The sequence below is a fragment of the Orbicella faveolata genome, unplaced genomic scaffold (genome assembly GCF_042242905.1).
Source record: "Orbicella faveolata isolate gen_17 unplaced genomic scaffold, um_ofav_v1 contig_1, whole genome shotgun sequence".
NCBI lineage: Eukaryota > Metazoa > Cnidaria > Anthozoa > Scleractinia > Merulinidae > Orbicella > Orbicella faveolata.
In genome coordinates, this window is record NW_028301536.1 from 1,449,401 (window position 1) to 1,468,887 (window position 19,487).

The 19,487-nt window shown below is 37.6% G+C and overlaps 2 protein-coding genes across 2 annotated transcripts; one reads left to right on the forward strand and one right to left on the reverse strand.

Annotated features, from left to right (window-relative positions):
- Nucleotides 1-3,943: 3,943 nt before the first annotated feature.
- Nucleotides 3,944-8,021, reverse strand: LOC110042707 (microfibril-associated glycoprotein 4-like). The gene is made up of 4 exons (XM_089284363.1): nt 7,394-8,021; nt 6,962-7,076; nt 6,441-6,864; nt 3,944-4,669 (listed from the first exon to the last, which is right to left on the reverse strand). The coding sequence occupies exons 1-4, from the start codon at nt 7,715-7,717 to the stop codon at nt 4,435-4,437; spliced, it is 1,098 nt and encodes a 365-aa protein (XP_089140489.1). The 5' UTR covers nt 7,718-8,021; the 3' UTR covers nt 3,944-4,434.
- Nucleotides 8,022-11,920: 3,899 nt separating this feature from the next.
- LOC110042705 (uncharacterized) lies at nt 11,921-18,809 on the forward strand. Its single transcript, XM_089284107.1, has 7 exons — nt 11,921-12,359; nt 13,065-13,396; nt 13,851-13,968; nt 14,243-14,362; nt 15,530-15,593; nt 16,122-16,254; nt 16,569-18,809. Exons 1-7 carry the CDS (start codon nt 12,311-12,313, stop codon nt 17,097-17,099), a joined length of 1,347 nt encoding a protein of 448 aa, XP_089140233.1. The 5' UTR covers nt 11,921-12,310; the 3' UTR covers nt 17,100-18,809.
- The last annotated feature ends 678 nt before the right edge of the window (nt 18,810-19,487 follow it).

Below are 19,487 nucleotides of genomic sequence, written 5' to 3' on the forward strand. Positions count from 1 at the left end.
TCACATTCATAATTTCCTCAGTGTTGCAATGAGTAGTAATATAATAGCAGTAGTATAGTAGTATTAGTAATTGGGCCGAGTGGAGTACAATTTAGGGAGTAAATTACGAGCACGCTTACCCCCTGAATTGTGCCACACGAGGTCTCAATATTAATTAATCGTATCAATAACAAATTTGGCGATTATTAAGAACTTCTTTCGAGCGAGAAATTCAGTAGAGTTTTCCATAAGTCGAAAAATGTGTGAGGAATGCTAAGACGGCAGCCATTAACGCTCACGTAATTGACGTGCGAATGGCGGAGGTATTCAATTACAGGCAGTCTAAACAATTGCAGAAAGTTATAATTGGATACCCACGTGATCGCGCACCAATTCCTTCACAAATAGGCGCGCGGACAACCAATCACTACCGAGAACCCCTTACAGAGTATTCCTAAGGGAAAAGCTGTAGGAACGAGGTTTAAAAGGTTCGTGCAATTTTTTAAATATCACTTGTAATGTAAATACTTCATTGCACTCGTATTCATATGATTACTATTATTGATAAAGGGAGTGGAAAATACCTATACGGATACAGCATGACAGCAGTAGGAAAATGAAAACTACATAAACAATAACAGTTATTCGTTTTTCTGAGGAATTGAAATCCGTATAACTGCTCTCTTCCCTCGGAATACGTCCCTTCAATAATACCCAATTATCATTTGTACTCCTGCATTGGAGATCTTTGGAAATGTAATGTCTTGCCTCAATGCTATGACTCCCGAGTAGGTATGTCGGCCATTAAGTGTCATACGTCAGTAAATTGCATCAAAAATACATCAGCATGAATGTGCAGAGAACTGGGTTTGTTAAGTGTGGCATTTTTATATATTTAACCCGTACAGGCACATAGGTTTGGAATTTTGTTAATATTGACCGAGACGAAGTCGAGGTGAATATTCATCAACGTTCACTGAGCCTGAGGTGAATAATTGTTTTAGTATAATTTTCAGAGGTGAATTTCAGGAACTACAAATAATTGACTAAAACATAAAAAACACAGACGCAATTGTTCGTGTGCATACAGCCGGCAGCCGTAGTTTTAATGATAAGCTTGCATGTATATCGGTTGTGAATAAATTTACACATCGAGTTCGGTAGTAAAACAAACAAGCGAAACACTACGAAAAATAAATTCATCCAGTGCCTTTGTTTTATCGTTGTTGACTTCATTCACAGTTGTTACCATCGTCTAAAAATGTGTAGCTTTAGTTTGAAGAAAAATAAATTTCCGTCAATTTACGTTTACGATTCTTAAATACCTTGTACACGAGTTCACGAAAAAATTCTTGGTCGAAGGGTGACAGCAGTCATTTTGAAAGTTCTCCATCCTTTCAAATATTTCAGTTGGACTTGGAGTGATTTCTTTCGAATAAATGAAAATTTCATTCAGCAACTGTCCGCCATATTTACTTGCCAAGATGGCAAAGGTGACAAGAACTTTGTAACCAAGCTCAGAATTGTTATATTCACCGCCTAACGCGGTGATTATAGTGTCGTCATAAGCCGAACTTTTGAGCTATCAGAATGTCCAATTGTTACATTTACCTCTGTAAATTATACTAATTTTAGATGTTTAGTAGGTGCCTTTACACATCTTTCGTTCGTTCCAAAATATTTAGTAACTTATAGTAACTGTAACTGGTAACTTCGTATAGCTGATACTATATATTAAATCAAAAATACACTCAATATTGAAAAGGGGTACGATTTTAATGACAATCAACATAAATGCGCAAAGAGAGAGGTTTGTTAAGCTATTTTGTAGTCAGTATACATTAAACTGGTATTTGTACATAGGTTTTACTTCTAGGCATTCAGTAGGAGCCTTTACACATCTATCTTTAATTGTAAATATTTAGTAACTTTAGTAACTGTAAATGTTACCTTATAATCCGCATAGCTGATATTATAATCAAGCTTTAAGTCATTCTTTATTCACAATATATGTCAGTGTCAGTTGTAAAATAAAATTTAATAAAGGCAGTCGATGTAATTCCATAATTTCCGCCGTTATAAAATGCTGTAGAGTCAGCTTGGTCGAGTGGTTTAGGGCGCTGGTGTTGTAATCCGGAGGTCCCGGGTTCAAGGTTTCTAACCTGCCACTAGCGGGATTTGTTTCTCGGCAGTCCCGAAATCAAATCTTCGGTCACGCTTTGTAAATAGCTATCTGGTCTGCCTCCTGCCAGTTGGGATTTTTAACTATGTTACTTTTATTTGAAATATCTGCTTCCTCTGTTTCAGTGGCCTTCCTGTAAACTAGCTAAGCTTAATGCTAGTATAGCTAAGTGCATGAACACTATAAATAAGATTTATATTTACATTTTTGCTTTGGCCAATTTCGGTATATTAAAATTGAAACTCCAAATGTTGGGGAAACAAAAGAAGATAAATTAATTATTCATTCCTCAACCCGTTACCCAAATAGACGCATTGAGTGAGCTTTACTTTCTCTCGATGACTCAGTTAACTCAAGGTTTTTTTTTTTTTTTTTTTTGGTTATGCAAGGTACACATTTGTAATTTGCAATAGTGTTATTAATTCACAAGTTATCCCTCACCCTACCAAGTTGGGTCCAATAAAACCCCACGTGATAATCAACATTCACCATAGCTCACACGGTGGAACATTTTTTTCGCGATTTTTAGAATTTGTCTCCATGAATTAGCTGCCTTAAATGGAAATGTTACTTCCAGAAGACTATGTTAACTTAGCGCTCATTTTCCTTTTGGTGTCCAAATTGACCCTAGCGAAGCAAAAGGGAAATTCAAGTGTACTAAGTGAAGTACTGGACAATTGAATTGCCTAAGCATGTTTGTATGATTGCCAACTTAACACTTTTCTTTAGTTTCAAGGAGCTATGTTAATATTTCCATTACCAAATGGGACTATAATTAACACTAGTTTGCTAAAAATTATTATTGAGTGGAACTTTAGGAAATTATTGGGGTTTATGTTGTGTGGGAAAAAGTTAAGAATTAGTACAACAACGTGGTATGTTTAAAGTAAAAACTAACGGTAAAAGTGCGCGACGTTTCGACCGAACTTCGGTCATTATTAAGCTTAAAAGTGAAGATAACAATTTTTGCATAATTATAAATATAAAACAAAGAAGTAAAAGTATGTTAAGTATGAAAATGTAAAAAGAGTGTTCAGAACAATAAAATGCATGCAAGAATAACATAATTACTAATGATGATTTTTACCTTCACTTTCAAGCTTGATAATGACCGAAGTTGGGTCGAAACGTCGTGCGCTTATACCGTTAATTTTTACTTCAAACTGTACTTCATACCACTATAACGTGGTATGTTGTTTGTTAAATGAACAATGAAATATTTTTAAAATGTTAAAGTTGATATTCGGGTGTCTTTTTCAGCATATTTTGTTACGGGGTCCGACTAGACCACAATTGGTATGATCTGTATGTAAAATATGTTGGTGGGATGAGGGTTGTTGACACAATTATGAACAATTATTGGATGAGGTTTTTGTGATATCCAGAATAATCAAGGTTGAGGTAGGGGTTATCAGCCGAAGCCGAAGACTGAGGCTGGTAACCCTTACCGAGACCTTGATTATTCTGGATATCACAAAAACCGAATGTAATAATTGTTTTATTATACATTGAACGAATTAAATGGAAGTCAGGTTTTTGCTTCTTCACTGACGGCAAGCAACACAAAGCGCGCGAACTTGACATGATTACCCGTGACCTTGAGTGTCCTTGACATGATTATTGTATAATCTGCAGATATGACGTCACAGGCGCTGGTTTCGAAAATTCACTGTACACTTTTATGCAGAAATAGTGAGTTCAATGTATAATAATACATACGAATGGATTTATGAAAACGGTGCTAAATAAAAGTTTGGTCTTTTGTACCAAAAGAGCAGCAGATTTTGTATTTTGTATTTTACGACACTGAGGCCCTAAAAATTATTCTTAGTGAGGAGAAAAATAACGAAAAAAAAAAATACTGACATTCCTCCAAATTCCTAGATCGTCTACTTCGAGTTTGATGTGTACAACCGAAAATTAGTAACAGTTCTGTGGAACTACCTTGGTTCTATCTAGCAACAGCTTCTTTGACCAAAATGAATCTCAACACAAAATTCTCGAGATCGGTCATATTATTAATATAGGCTGTTGTGCAACTGATAGCTTCATCGCTCATAAGCAACAAGCCAAGGGTGAGCCATTGTTAATGGACACAAATATACACATCCTACTAACCGAGTTCGAGGTCCGTTCTGTAAGTTACGGACCGGTTTTTCCCTTCGATTACAACGCATTCCTATGACCTGTTAAGTGCGTTTTCATTAAATTTGTTCTTGCTTGAATGGTTAATTAATGAGTTTTTTCACGGACTTTCCACAACTTTAGCTGCATCAGTTCTGCGAAACGACTTTCAATTTCATTTCACTACGTTGAAGTGAATAGTGCTGTCCTCGAAACGTGTGCCAGTTAACTCCGTCCGCAAAAGAGTCGTGCTGTCCCCCATGATACAGTCCGTTGAGGTTTGACGAATGGCAGCTCTGATACCACCAGGCCCCTTTATAAAGAATTGCGCAGCTACGACTTGTGATATCATTGTCGTTATCGTTAGTGGAAAACTGCATGCCACTGTGAACAGAGCAAAGAAAGACGTAAATATGAAGAAACTAATAATAATAACAATAACCCACCGGGATCGACACAATAACAAACTGATGGCTTGGAATGCAATATAACGTAATGTAACTTGACGTAACGTAACATAACGTAATGTAAAAACTTTGTCTAAAGAGATGACACTTGACAGTAATTAAAATTACTGATAGAGTTATAGCCCTTACTTCTACAATATGTAAATCTAAGAGTAAAACCTAAGTGAACATCTTTCTTTGTTAAGCTAGAAGTTCTTTGCGTCCATACGCTACAAAAATGAAATTCCACTACGCTCCTTTGAACTAAATATTCCACAAAATATTTGAGCAAACGCGAGGTCAAGATAGCTTGATATTGGCCATATCCAGCCATCTTGACCGAGCAAACTTGTTCAATAAAGAATTTAATATGTGGGATAAATACGAATTTTCTTCGGGACACAGCGTGTAATCGCGAGCGGGCAAGATAGCGCCATCTTGTCCTTACGAGTAGTCAATCACAGCGCAGAATTTGGCTCACCTTGCCCGCTCACGAAAGAAACCATAGAAGAAAACTAAATATTCTGAAATGTCTCCAACACCCAGAATAGAGATTGAAACTTCAACGCAGCGACCCCCATGAAGCGATGCGTATAATTAGACTCATCCTTTAAGGTGGCCGAACACAGTTTTCGCGCGCGCTTTTGCTGATGCAATTCAGCGCGTGCACAAGGATTGCAAGAAAAAAAACATGTCGTCAATAGAGCGATCATTTTATCTACTCAACACCCGCAGTATCTGTGCTACTTTTCTCTATAACTGAACGCAGTGTATTGATGGCTTTAATCTTTTATTAAAAAGATATGTTAGAAAAGGTAAGGATGCAAAGGACCCAGCAATTCTCAGCTTTTTCTTTCTTACTGAAAGAACCCAGTTAAATGCAGCTCGTGCGTAGTAAGTCAAAAAATTGCGATTGAATGAAAAATTGCACTCTCAGAAATAAGCCTATTTCTCGAGAACCACACGTTAGAATTTCACGAAATTTGGCACGAAAATACTTTAGGAAATAAGTAACTGGAGTATTGAAAATAATTCAACTTTAACAAAGGAAACTCTAGATATTCCAGTGAACCTTCAACAAGGGGTAATTAAAGATCTCTCTGTTAAATTATTAGCAAAATGGTGTTAACTTGTGAGAATCGTGAGAAGCTTGTTGCATGCAAATTATAAAGGAATCTAATGACTAGATTTTCTGCAAATAAACAAAACCGATTTCAAGGGCCTGTTTATATTTATTCATGTTGCCATGGCAGCGGCACATACGTCAGTTTAACCATCAAAAAATTAAAGTTTGTGTTGTTAAATTGCTTGCTGCCATTTTTGACGACCGAGAGAAAAAGGTGAATGAAACACAGGTATTAAAAACTGTGTTCAGCCACCTTAAAGGGACACAGTCAGCTTTGGGACCGCGCTGACCTGGAAACTAGTTTTCTCACATTGAAAAAATTCACCTCAACTTATAATTAAAATCAAAGATACTCGTCAAGTACATTTAGTGTTTCTCTTGATTTTCAATCGTTTACTGAAAAACCTGTTTTTTAAGTGTACTTTTGCTCATCCTATGATATTATATTAATCATGTTTGGTTAAAAACAGTATGGATCGCGTCTCTGTGATATGCAAGTTAGCTACGAAATGGTATCTAATGCACATGTACACTAGCTGACTGTGTCCAGTTAACTGTATCGCATGTAATTATGGGCTCTTACTTCGCTGGTCTACCGCTTTCGTCCATTGAGTCACCAGCCGTGCCACTGTATCCTCTAATCAAAAGCCGGTACTTATCTGCCTCGTCTGCCACCTTAAAAGTCGTGTATTCAGCGTATCTGATGTCTCCATCAAAGTCTTCCAGGTCAACTCTCAGAGTGACGTTATCGACTGCAGTCAAACGATGAAGATTGTCGTTTCCAAGCCAGAACTCGCCGTTCAGATCTCCAAACCCGTTTTTGTAGGATTCCCAACCAAGATAGAAGTCAACAGAACCGTCGAAACGTCTCTGAAAAACTGTCCAACCTGCACCGTCCGTGGTCATGTCACACAACACTTGTATTGGTTTGCCGCCATCTGGATTGATTGTGTACACGCCACTGGATGTGAAACCATCTTCAAGCCCGCGGGAACAACTCTTTGGGTCTGCAAAAATTCCATTAAGATTTTTAGTTTTTTTTTTTTGGGGGGGGGGGGGGACACTTTTAAATTCAGATTCAGCATTAAATTCAGGATTACTTACTGCGGGGTTGTCCCGAGTAGCCACTGTCACAGTTACAATTGAAGCTTTCACTTTGGTAGTCGGGGACACAGACTTCTTTGTCACCGCAGGGAAAAGGTTTAGTCTCACACGCATTCTGTTTTGGAGATATGCATAAATTATTCATTTATGCGATTATATTGCATAAAACATTCATTTGCTTTCGCTATCTATTATTTTTGCCATCTATTTTATTTTAGCTGTTTATTTTGAAGCTATAATTATGCTTTTCATAATTTTGGTTTTTATTATTTTTAACTTCAGAGTTAAGTAAGAACATGTTACTTAAACTACGTGGATTTACAGAGTCGTTGTTCTTGCGAGGGTTGAGAAAATTAGGTGTTAAGAAATATTTATTGTTAAGAAGTTTTTATTGTTAAGTTGATGCTATGATATGCCTCTCTTTAGAGTTACCTTTATTCCTCTGTATCTGAAATTTCCATCTGCTGTGAAGTTAGCATTACCATAAAATCGATCGGAATCGCTTAGTTGACAAATGAATTTTCCGGCATCGTTCTTTGTGGTTCCAAAATTGTAAGACTGGCATCGCTGCTCCTCGACGCACTCAAGCCGACAGAAACTCTCTGATTCCACTTCCATTTCCTTTATCATCCTTCCATTGAGCTTCCTCCCTTCTATTGCCTTGGCAAAGTTGACTCCATTCCAGCCTGGCTGTGAAATACGACTTATACAATACACTGGCGAGCAGACAAGAGTGAGCATCAAGGCTCGATACATGTTTTGTCCGGAAGATTTTTTACCGTGCTAGCAGGTGTAACATTAGTTTAATTAATTAATTTGCTGGCCCCTGTGATATTTGTTAATTGGGTCGACATCCACTGTAAAATGAATTCAATTTCCTGTTGGGTGTCTTTGAGGCCTTCAAACTCAAGCGTGAAGTTTTAGTTTTGTAGATGACATTTTAGCTGAGATTCATTTACTCGTGACGCTTTCCGAATCCCAGCTTTTTAAAAACAATAAGCTTGTTCGGCATTGCTCGAGGTTTTCATAATCTATAATTACTTCTTGCTGCAAACCCTGATTCCACACAGCATCATTATTCTTTATTTTAGTTACCAACGTCATCAATAATGAAAATGAATCAATATCAGTAAGCTGTCTTTTCATCAAGGGTTGGCACTCTCCAATCGTATTATGGCAGAATGGGAAATGATGTGTGTTACTATCAATTCGTATGTGTCAGAGAAAGTCGTTGTTTGTTGTACAACTTTGGACCAGCGGCAGACAAGAAGGCATTTAAGTGTCAGCTGAGTGACTATGATCGATTTGTGGGGGTTAAAATCTTTTCTACAACGGAAAACAGGTAATTTCAGACCCTAGAGACATATTTTTTCACCTTGGGCTGACACCTTGCCATGGCGGTGAAGCTTGCGTGTCTCAAGGACCCAACGAGCTGTACCAGCTGGGACTTCGATCTAACCATGCCGGATTGGTCGTAGGGTAGAGGCCTGACAAAGAACAGCCCCTGGTCCTCCAGATAAGGGGTTGGGCAGTGGGTTAATAACCCGCTCCCAGAAAACCTGCTTATTAGAGAAACCGAAACTAGCAATGCCATTGCGCACTACCGTGGGAAGTGAAAGGCATTGCTTAAAATAGGATCAGGCGGCGGGCACTAGTGGACAACCTATGTTCCACAAGGAACGAAGAGGATTAAGTGTGAGCGAGTAGAAATACATTTGCTATTAGTTCTGCTTATTGTAGTTAAGCTTGCATATCAAGCAAAACCAAATTAATGAAAAAAACATTCCAACTTCGGTGATAAAAGAGGTATTTTCAGCGCAAAGCCGCTTAGAAGAATCTAGCCCAAGTGATTAGATATCGCCAATCTTTACTCGTTTTTCAAGTTATTTTATGAGGGCAACCTTGCAACAAAAGACGTGCATAATCGCGTGGACCGTAAGCTTTCAGATTGGTGAGTACGAGTGAATGCGGTAAGCTATCGAAAACTTTTGGGTTTACGTGCGAAGGCGAGAAAGCAAGGAAAACAGTGTGACAGTGTCGATTTGCGACTACGCGCAAATTGGAAGGAGCAAGGCGTCGATAAGTTCGCGCGCAAGTGTCAGTGGGGATAAAGGCTGTCATGCTTCAAGCGATGACTGTTTTCCGCCCTGATTACACGTCACACGCGCGCTTTTGAAGAAGTTTGAAACTGACAAAATCAACAAATCAACGCATGCTACCAAGTGCTTGAATAAAATGAAACAAACTGTTTCTACTGTTTTAGTTTACTGAACTTGGTCTTAAACCAGGAACATCTGAATAGTAGCTCATCGCTTACACTAACTGCTGATGGCTTAAAGCTAAAAAACTAGCAGAAATTTGTAAAAAAAAATGTATTGAAATCAGACTGAAAAACGTCTGCCTGCAGATGGCATAATGAACGCGGAAAACAAATGTGAGAGAAGCAAACATTTATCTTACTGGCAAGGTAAGCGGAGAAAAAATGTAATGGACTCCAAGAATGATTTCAAAATGGATGAAAACAATGTTGACGACTGAACAAATTAACTTTTAAGAACGCCTGGTTACCCCTCTTTTTTGATTAGGAATGCTATTTGGACTTTTTCGCTGTCTAACCCAGAGAAGAGCTGTCAGGGACGCTAATTATAATGTGCTATTTCAAGATGAGTTTCTCATTCAAAACAAACCAAACAAAGCATTTTGTTACCATTCGCTGTGTTTTAAAGATATTTATGACTAGTTTTGCTTTTGTGTTTGTAAAGACGAATTCTAAGAAAATCGTTATAGAAAGTTTTTCATTCGTTGTTTTAGTCGGTCAAGATTGGAGGCTAATTATCTCTGAAAAATGTATGGCTACAACAAGTTTCGTTCTAAATTCTAATAGCCTTTGCTGGGATTTACTTTTTCTGTAGTCCTTTGTGTTTAAGAAGAGAAGCGCTGCAAAAAACGTAGAATATAAAAGAACAGACTTGTGAAGTGTGTCAGCTGCTTTAATTTGTTTCTGAATATTTACATTAACTTTGGTAATTTTTAATTAAGTCAACACTGTAATTTAAATCTAACCATCGAAACTTATCATAAAGTGATTGCTTGCTCTAGAAAAACGTATTAACATCGGGTCATCAAGAGATATAACACTTTACGGGCAAATAGACATTGTCAAAACTTTAGCTCTTTCAAAGATAGCTTTTATTGTCTCTGTTCTCAGCGTACCCAATGAATTTGTTGACCAAGTGAGTAAGCTTCTTTCTAGCTTCGTATGGAACCACAAACCGCCTAAAATCAAACATCCGACAATGATTGGTAAGATTAAGGACGGCGGACTTAATATGCCTGACTTTAAAATTATAAATAAATCTCTGAAAGCAGGTTAGGTAAAACGGTTCCTTAATCCTCAAACGCAATCCTGGAAGACAATAAAGTTCGATCGTTTACATTACGTAGGTGGCCCCTTGCTGTTCGAATGAAAATTTTCTTTAAAAACTTTGCCTGAATTGTCCTTCCTACCACTCTTTTACTGCGACGTCTTAAGGTGGCCGAACACAGTTTTCGCGCTCGCTTTTGTTGATGCAATTCAGCGCGCGCAAAAGGATTGCAAAAAACAAACATGCCGTCAATAGAGCGATCATTTTATTTACTCAACACCGGCAGTATCTGTGCTATTTTTCTCTATAATTGAACGCAGATAACAACTAAAGGGAACACATTTTTCCACGTTATGGCAAGTATTTTTTGGAAGACTTGGTGTTTGGTATAGAACTTGCAGTTCTGCAAAAACCGTGTAAGATCAGCGCTTGCGCTACGTTAGATCAAGGTAGATCGTGACCAGACCAAAAAATAAGACACTTTAAGGAATACTGTAAAAGTCGGCCAAACAACGTGAGACGCGTGAATACAATATTTCGGCTGGCCATCACCAGCCTTCTTCAAGCAAGTTTACATGGGATGTATATGAAGAACAGAAGTGATCTGAGCTGCCTACGTGATGTGTAAAAATAAGAATTACAAAATAAGAATTAAAGGAAATGTAGTACAATAAAGATAACAATTTACGGTGAAATTTACATTTCGGCTCTTTTATTGAGGCGTACAGGCTCTGGTGTGTTGGCTCGGTAAATGAGGAATGCCTCACGTGCCTTTCTTATGTAATCACGAATAGACTTAGTTTTAGACTCAAAATAAATTGAAGGTTGAAGAAACGATCGTATATACCCCGCTCATGTGAACTGCGGTGAAACTACTTCAACACGAGTATCATTTTATTGACCAAAACCTCATGACTTATATATTTAATAATTATTACATAGCTATCTTGGCGAGCAGGCCAGATGAGCCTATTCCTGCGTTTTGATTGGCCAGCCAAGCGTTCCAAACGAGGAATCTTACCCGCACGGGATTACCCGCTGCTTCACGAAGAAAACGGTTTTCTTTGTACCATAAAATAAATCTATTACTGACCAGGTTTGGTCGGTCAAGATGGTTGAACATAAGCCTTGCGTGTTTATGGACCTTGACAGCGCCACGGTCCATAAACACATGTAACGATAACTTGGCCAATGTCCTGCCATTGTTATTAATAACTCCTAAAACTCAATAAGAATTACGGAAGGCCACCTTGGCAGATATCATGGTTGTCAATTATTTCGGATAGCTTTTATACTCTGTAAAGATGAAGGTAAACGGCCGACCTCGATCTTCCGCCAAGTTTTGCTAGCCAATCAAAACACAAGAATAGGCTCATCTGGCCTGCTCGCGAAGAAATCTATGTAATAATTATTGAATATATAAGTCGTAAGCTTTTAGTCATCATCTGCCAAGTTCTACCAAGTTTTCTCTGATATGGCAGCACTTAAATGCAAATGTGCATGTGTAAATAAAGTACTAAATGTGACACAGAGGGTGGCAAGTCTGTGTAATAATTGTTTTATTTACATGCATATTGCCATGAATGTATAATTATAAGGTTTTTGGCTTAAGCTAGTTTTGTCTAGAAATTTCTTGAACCAGCTGCTTTGCTTCGGAAACGCAGGAACTTAGTACTAAATCAAACAAATTTATAAAATTTCAAAACAAACAGTCAACATAAATTTGAGACATTCATTGTACACATCCAACGAAAAGCGTGCAGTGTCCAACTACAGCACCAACTGACTTAGAATATAAAATTATGGACAATTTATTCCAAAATAAATAGAGTCGCTCATTATAACGGCCCAATGAATAAAGAACTGTGGAAAGAGCTGTAATTATCAAAAGGCTTTCATTTCCAACACCTGCTGTAAACGTGAAATTTGCGTGCCAATTGCAAATTGACGAGCCTCAAACAAAGAAAAGAAAATATTTTTTAAAATGCTGCTTTTGAAGATACTCCTCATTTTATTTTGGATCGCGAAGAAAGGTATACTAGGCTTTCTACTTTGTGTTCAATATAAACTGCTGTGTTTGAAGGTGATCAGGACGTATATGTTTCTTATTATGACAAAAAATTCAAAATCTACCCAAATATGTTATCACTGATAAAACCTTTCAATGTTCCGCCACTAGAACAAAATTGTAGTCTTTGGAGAACACTGTGAGAGATTTTGTAGAAGTTGGTAGAGATCGCTAACTCTTAACTTGCCGATGTCAAGAACTGACAATCGACAAAGAGTGATTTAGAAACTGGCCGTACATGTCTCTCATGTTTTTCACCTGCACCATGCACATTTTTAGGGCAACGGCTAATACACGAAGACTAAAACCAATGCTTTTAGTATGTGTTAGCGTAGATATCGGGTAATAATATACTCGGCATATTGGAGGAGAACTGACCTGATATAACATTTTGCAGTTAAAGAAACTCATGCCCATTGTCATTACACGTAATTTACAGTCCCGCTCAGGTTAATGAAAGCGAAGGGTACTTCTTGACGACTCAAAACTGTTCTAAATGTAAGTAGTTGGCAGGTTTTTTATATGGACGAGAGCTTGATATGCGCGAAAATAATACTTCCAAATACCTGAATGTCTATCCCGTTAGAGGTAGTCTTTCAGTTTGTAGTAAATTAATTTCGAGTCATTTTTTTTTCAGATTGCTTATTTGTAGCCGATATTTCCTTTTCAGAATGTTGTCGTATCAAGGAGTTTTCAGCATCCATTACAGGAAAATATTATTTATTTATGGTAGATATTTCCTTTTCAGAATGTTGTCGTATCAAGGAGTTTTCAGCACCTATTACAGGAAAAGTTTTGGCCGATCACGTTATCAAGACTTTAGATGTGGCGCAAGAAGAAACGTGCAAGATTCACTGCTACCTGAGCGACATCTGCCAATCAATTAACATAAGCCCTCGGCTTGACAGCGGCGTGTGGAGGTGCGAATTGAGCGATACAGACGAAAAACAAAATCCAGAGAGTTTCATGGAAGCTGACGGCTATAAATATTACGCGACGAAGGTAACTGACATTTTGCCTGGTTGTCTGCTGTAGTTCTTCATTATTGAACTCCTTCTCGTTGAAACTTTTGCCTTTTTTCCACAGTCATTAATTTTGTATGACTATATATTTGTAATTACTTGTCTTCAGGCCTTAGGAGATGTATTTAACTTTAAATATCCTTTCCAAAAGCTAACATTTGTAACATGTTTTATTTATCTACTTCCAGCACATGTAAAATACCTCCATTTGCTGATATTTCGACCCTCTACACTATGTTACAGATATCAGTTGAGAAATGAACCAAAATCGAAAAAAAAAAACACTGAAAAATTAACGGCGCATGCATTATTGAAATGAAACTCTCTCTACAAATCGTAAAAAAAAAAATTGTTTAAATTGTTGATTAACCATCCTGAGTAAACATCCTGTGACGTTCTTTAGAAATAAAATTGATTTTTTTTTCCTGATACAGAATCCCTGCAGAAGTTCTCCATGTGTAAAGAATTCAACATGTAGACCGAATTTCCTAGATGATGACAGCTTCCAATGCATCTGTCCGTCAGGCTTTACCGGAGACGAATGTAGCACAGGTACCAGAAAATATAATCCAGTCTAAATATTCAAAACGAATAACAATGTCATTATACTTGTACATGTAACTGATCAAAACATACTAAGAAAACAGCTCGGCTTGTTCTAAAAATTACCAAAGCGATCTAAAAGAGGTCGTATTATTATTTTATAGGAACATAAATAGTTGCATACGGGTTTTCGCGTAAGTTCCGATGAAAATTCTTAATCAGCCAATCTGAACGCGCTTTTTGATCAAAAAATGGTTTTTTTGAATGGTTTTTGTCCTTTCAGATGTGGATGAATGTACTACTGGTTCTCATAACTGTTCAGCTGATGAATCCTGTGTTAATAACGTAGGATCATTCACTTGCTGCAGCAAAGCCAATGGAAATAGTACAACATCAATAATAAGTAAGTGTGACTGAAAATGAACTAATCAGCTGTCTATGGTTGTAGTTACACGGTGTTCTAGCGCCCAGTCTACTGCCGTCATGTTACCCATACATAATTTGTGTGTGTATGGTTTTCTGCCGAGATGTGTGTTCAAAGCTATAAGCTTGATTAAAAATAAAACAAATATCAAAGCAATACAATGTAGAGGAGAATTGCAACTCGCAGAAAGCTGATAACTTTGTTGTTTCCAAGAATCAAGCCGAGGAGAATTTGAACCCGTGACCTCCCGTTGACATGTCCAACACTCTATAATCATGAGAAGAACGAGGATGGACACTATATAATTGAAAAGAAAAGTTCTCTTGTGATTTATAATTTATGATGCAAATTAAACTGTAATACTAGCTGAATTTAACAACCTTTCTCTATACCCCAGCGTGATGCTGGCTTGACCTTATAACTGTAAATAAACTGTTTGGGCCGGGTTGTTCAGGGCCCGATTAAGCTAACCCAGGAAAAGGTAGAATTTTGATTTGAGTTTTGTAACTTTGTGGTGAGGTTTTCTGTGTATTGTTTTGCCTTCTGTTTTGAGTTTTAATAATCACCATATGCACAAAACAAAGCAGCAAAAAACATTTCTATAAAAGAAAAAGTTATAATTCGGTAAACCTTTAATCCTGGGTTAGCGTTAACCGGCTTCCGAACAATCCTGCCCTGTCTTTAACAAGTTAACCTAACATGAGCCCGCGATCCAATCGAAAACCAGCACTTGTTCAGCGGTCAATTTAAAAAAACACGTGATCTCGATGAGCTGTAAACTTGAGCCCGCGATATGGTCACGTGATACTGGTCAGCGGATACCTTATTTTGACAGGTGTCAATTGATCATAACATGGATGTCCAATATCGAAGAAGTACACGGTAAACCAAGGCTGCATGTCTGTCAACCTATTATTTGGAGTATGGCCGCCATGTTGCGCGACTCCGTCGCCCGCCGTCGCCGTCGTGCGTACGCACCCACGAGCAATACCGCTAGCCATGATAACCATGAGAAAATCAACTCATGGGTTTTCATTTCTTTCCTATATGAGTATTGGGCTCCGCTTGGCGGCCCTTGGGGCCGCCGGAGCTCCGCTATAATCATTTTGCACTTATTGCATTTTTTGTTGCTGTTAATATTTACAGGATATAAAGGTTATAATCCAGACCACCCAGCCTGTTCGTGTGCAGATGTCTTAATTAACACACCGTAAGGCGTTTCGTGACATAGCTAGAAAAGTCACTCCAAATCAAACTCAGTATAAGTAAGCTTGCATCATAATCAAATGCCCAAATAATCGTCGTACTCAAGAAGCTGAAGTTGCTAAACTCTACGCATCAGTAGAGCTCTGTAACGTTTTCCACGTGCATCATAAGTCGAGAAAGTCGCTAATTGAGTGAATTTATAAATGGGTAAATAATTTATAGCCACAGTTATGTCATGTCGGGTAATAGAGAACGATGGCAAGCTGAGAATGAATAACAATTCAAGTGGTTCAAGCAGTATTGTTAGTAAGGTGATGCAAGATTTATATTAATGAGAAGCAAAGAACGCAGTGCCTATTTGTTTAAATTAGCCTCAAGAAACCTCACCTTTAAAAAGAAGAAATTGGACAATTTTTTGCTTTTTCCTTCCACAAGTTTCCATTTTTCGTGTTTAACTTCAAGGCCATTTTTTAGTTTAAGTCATGTAATTGATAGTAAGCTTACAGTTGATGGTATTTTTGATGCTCCACAGAGAGTCTAGAAGTGGCGCTTACTATCTCAAAACCGACGAGGGAGTGGTAGCTCACACTTATTGCCACATGGAGGACATAGTTGAATGCGGTGGAGGTGGCTGGACTCTAGTTATGAAGATTGATGGTGAAAAGGTATGGAAATAAGGGGTCATGTTGCAGCTCTCGTAAGGTCTCACACGGATTTTCTTCTTTCACTTATAACTTAACATTCAGCTGAAGGAAAAAAGTGCCGTAATCTGGCTTGTACTTGCTTTTGCATGCCTAGTCCTATATGTAATCTGATCGTAGCTACTGGACCGTTAATCAGCAAAGAAAACTGCATTTAATCATTTATCCCTGCGGAAAATGAGTTTTTTTGTATTTCCATGTGGCCAAAATCTGGGCCTAATTTTTATAACATACTAATGTATTTTCCATCAAAATTTGATTTCCACTTTGCTTGTTAGACTACATTTTCCTATCACGCAGACCTTTGGAGCAACAAGACAGCTTACAGTGAAGCCTCTGGTAAAACTGGGCTTGATCTTGAAGAGACAAAGATGCCCAGCTACTGGAGTAATCCTTTTAACAAAATTTGCCTTGGAATGAGGGTTGGCGGGGAGACAAAATGGGTATCTATTGATAAGCAGGCAATCTCTTTATACTCCCTTCTGGCAGACAACAGGTACAAAGGAACAACCATTGGCAGAGACAAGTGGAAATCGCTTTTGAGTGAATCTTCACTCCAACCAAATTGCAACATGGAAGGATTTAATGTAATGTCGCCAACTGGGACATCCGACGCTGCCATTACCAGAATTGGAATTATAAGTAACAACGAAGGAGATTGCACTTCTTGTAATTCACGAATTGGATTTGGTTCCGCCGGCTCTAGATGGCAAGATGGTTGCAACTCCTGTGGAAATGAAGCAGCGGCGTACAACTCAGACAATGGAGAGAAACATATCAAAGCAAACTGCTACATTCTTGTTCAGTGAATCCTGGATTCCAGTCATCGATCAGTGCATTGTACCTCGAAGAACACTTTATTGCATCAGTAGTGTTAACACTTAACGTGCCGTTTTCACACTAAGCTTATGCGAGTGAAACTGCGCTAAAAAATCACAGCCATCTTGTTCTCGACGTGCAACGGATTATGCCTCGCGTCCAAAAGCCAAACACTGTACATTTCGCTAAAGACAGTAGCGCTCTGGAGATGATTACCAGTAAAAGAGCGAAAAACACGTTGCATTGCATTTGCACTCTACTTTATTTCCTTCAGTCCATCTTTATGTAGACATGATTAATTGATCATCGCAGTTATGCATTCAACTTAAGCAGTTGTGAAATTAATTAAAGCCTGAAAAAAATTCAGGCCTGAACGGGTATATTACGAACTCACAAAGTGACCAGCTTCCCAGTTAGCTTGATAGCTCAGTTGGTAGAGCACTGCACCGGTATCGGGCCTCAATTTTTTTCAGGCTTTAATTTCACAACTGCTTAAGTTGTGTGCATAACTGCGATGATCAATCATGTCTTCGTATCTTTCTCCGCAGTTCAAATATATGATATTTCTTAAATTCACTTGTATTCTTAGTCATCTTTGTAATTATGACCATCATACCGAGGCACTGGAGTGTTACAGGGGCAAATTTATTGCTTGTTATAGCAATACAATGCCCTCTGATTGGCTTTCTACGACCTTCCAAAATTACCTTTTTATGACAATATCGTTAATATACGAAATACTCTTTTAGGCCGATATTATTTACAGGCTTATTCTGGGTATATTAGATTATAAAGTGGGTGAAGCGTTGCTGATTCAGCACTGTATTTAACGAAAGAAGCTTGCATTCCCGTATCTGATGAAATGACCAAAACAATCAATCAATGAGTGTTACTCAGCTGCTAAGAGTAGTATATTAAGTTGTAAAGCGACGTTGATCAGTAAATGTAAATAGCGCTCTAGAAGTTATCAAATTATTATTGTTATTATTATTATTATTATTATATACATGAAAAAATTACTCGATTCTGATTGGCTGAGAGCAGTGCAGTTCAAGTGTAACACCAGTGCAAATTACACATCGTTATTCTGGATTATGATTTGGCTGAAAGACAATGGGAAATTTTCTAAGCCAATGATATCATGTAAAACGATGACAAAAATTTTGTATGGAAACTTTGAACAAAGTTTTCTCGAATGCGAAAAATGGCTTCAAGAAAGATCTCCCGGCACTTCCTCCACTCGAATTTGTTCATGTTTATATTATTCATAAGTAATCATACGGTTTTTCTCGTTCAATTTGGAATTAATTGCACTTGTCAGTTTTTCAAAAAGCTCAACTATTATTTTAAGGGATACGTGACACATATCCCTTCCACGTACCGGATATTCATGGCTCTTTTTCATATAAACGCCTGGTTTTTGCTACAAGGTTTAATTTTTCAGTTAGATGCAATTTCCGTGACTTACGAGAAAATAAGGTGTACATTATTTGTTTTATATTTGATTGGCCAATCTAACGCTCAGTTTATACAGGTAGCGCCTAGTAGCTGAATAGTTCGTTAAAAAATACGTGTATATATGTGTGCAAATATAAACAAAATACTCACTTACTATATATCAAAAGCAAACATACGACTGTTAAAAAGAAAGATAATGCACTGTAGGATTAAAATTGAAAATTAAAAACTGCTTTCGTGAATTCATCAATATTCTGTACTTGTGTCATTCTTACCTTTTAATTAGTAAATTATTTCAGGGTTTTACAGAGTCACTAAGTAAAATTGACTTTTCATCCATTTAAGGTTAAATTAGTTTGGTGAAAAGTAGTTTCATTTCCCCTCATTTCACGTCCAAAGTTTCTAAAATATAGGTAGGGCTATTGCCATAAAGGCATTTGCGAAGAGGCGCAGGACACTGAAAATACCTGTGCTTTAAATTGGTGCTGGTCTATCGTATGGGCTGATTTTAGAGGTCCAGTCAGTGTTTTAAACGCGGAGTAATTATCTAATTTAGCGTCATCTAAATATATAAACAAGTAAAAATTAGTGATAAGAAAGAACAACGCTTCGGTGACTTCGTGACACCATTTTCAAGTTCAAATGCAAAAAGATAAACTGTCAGAAAATTCGCTCAAGATTAACATACTTCGTAATTCGATGTCTCTTGTTATTATAAGGACAGTAATTATAGCTCGTTAATGAATGATCATGAATATTGTGTTTTCCATACGCGATTATTTATCGAGGCGGGTATTTGTTGAAAAGGTTTATCTACGCCATAACACCACTCTTTTGAGCATCTGCTAGATTTTAGCTAGAGGTATATTGTCCTTGTACATCATCAAGCATTTCACATACCGACCAACACGGCGAACCGT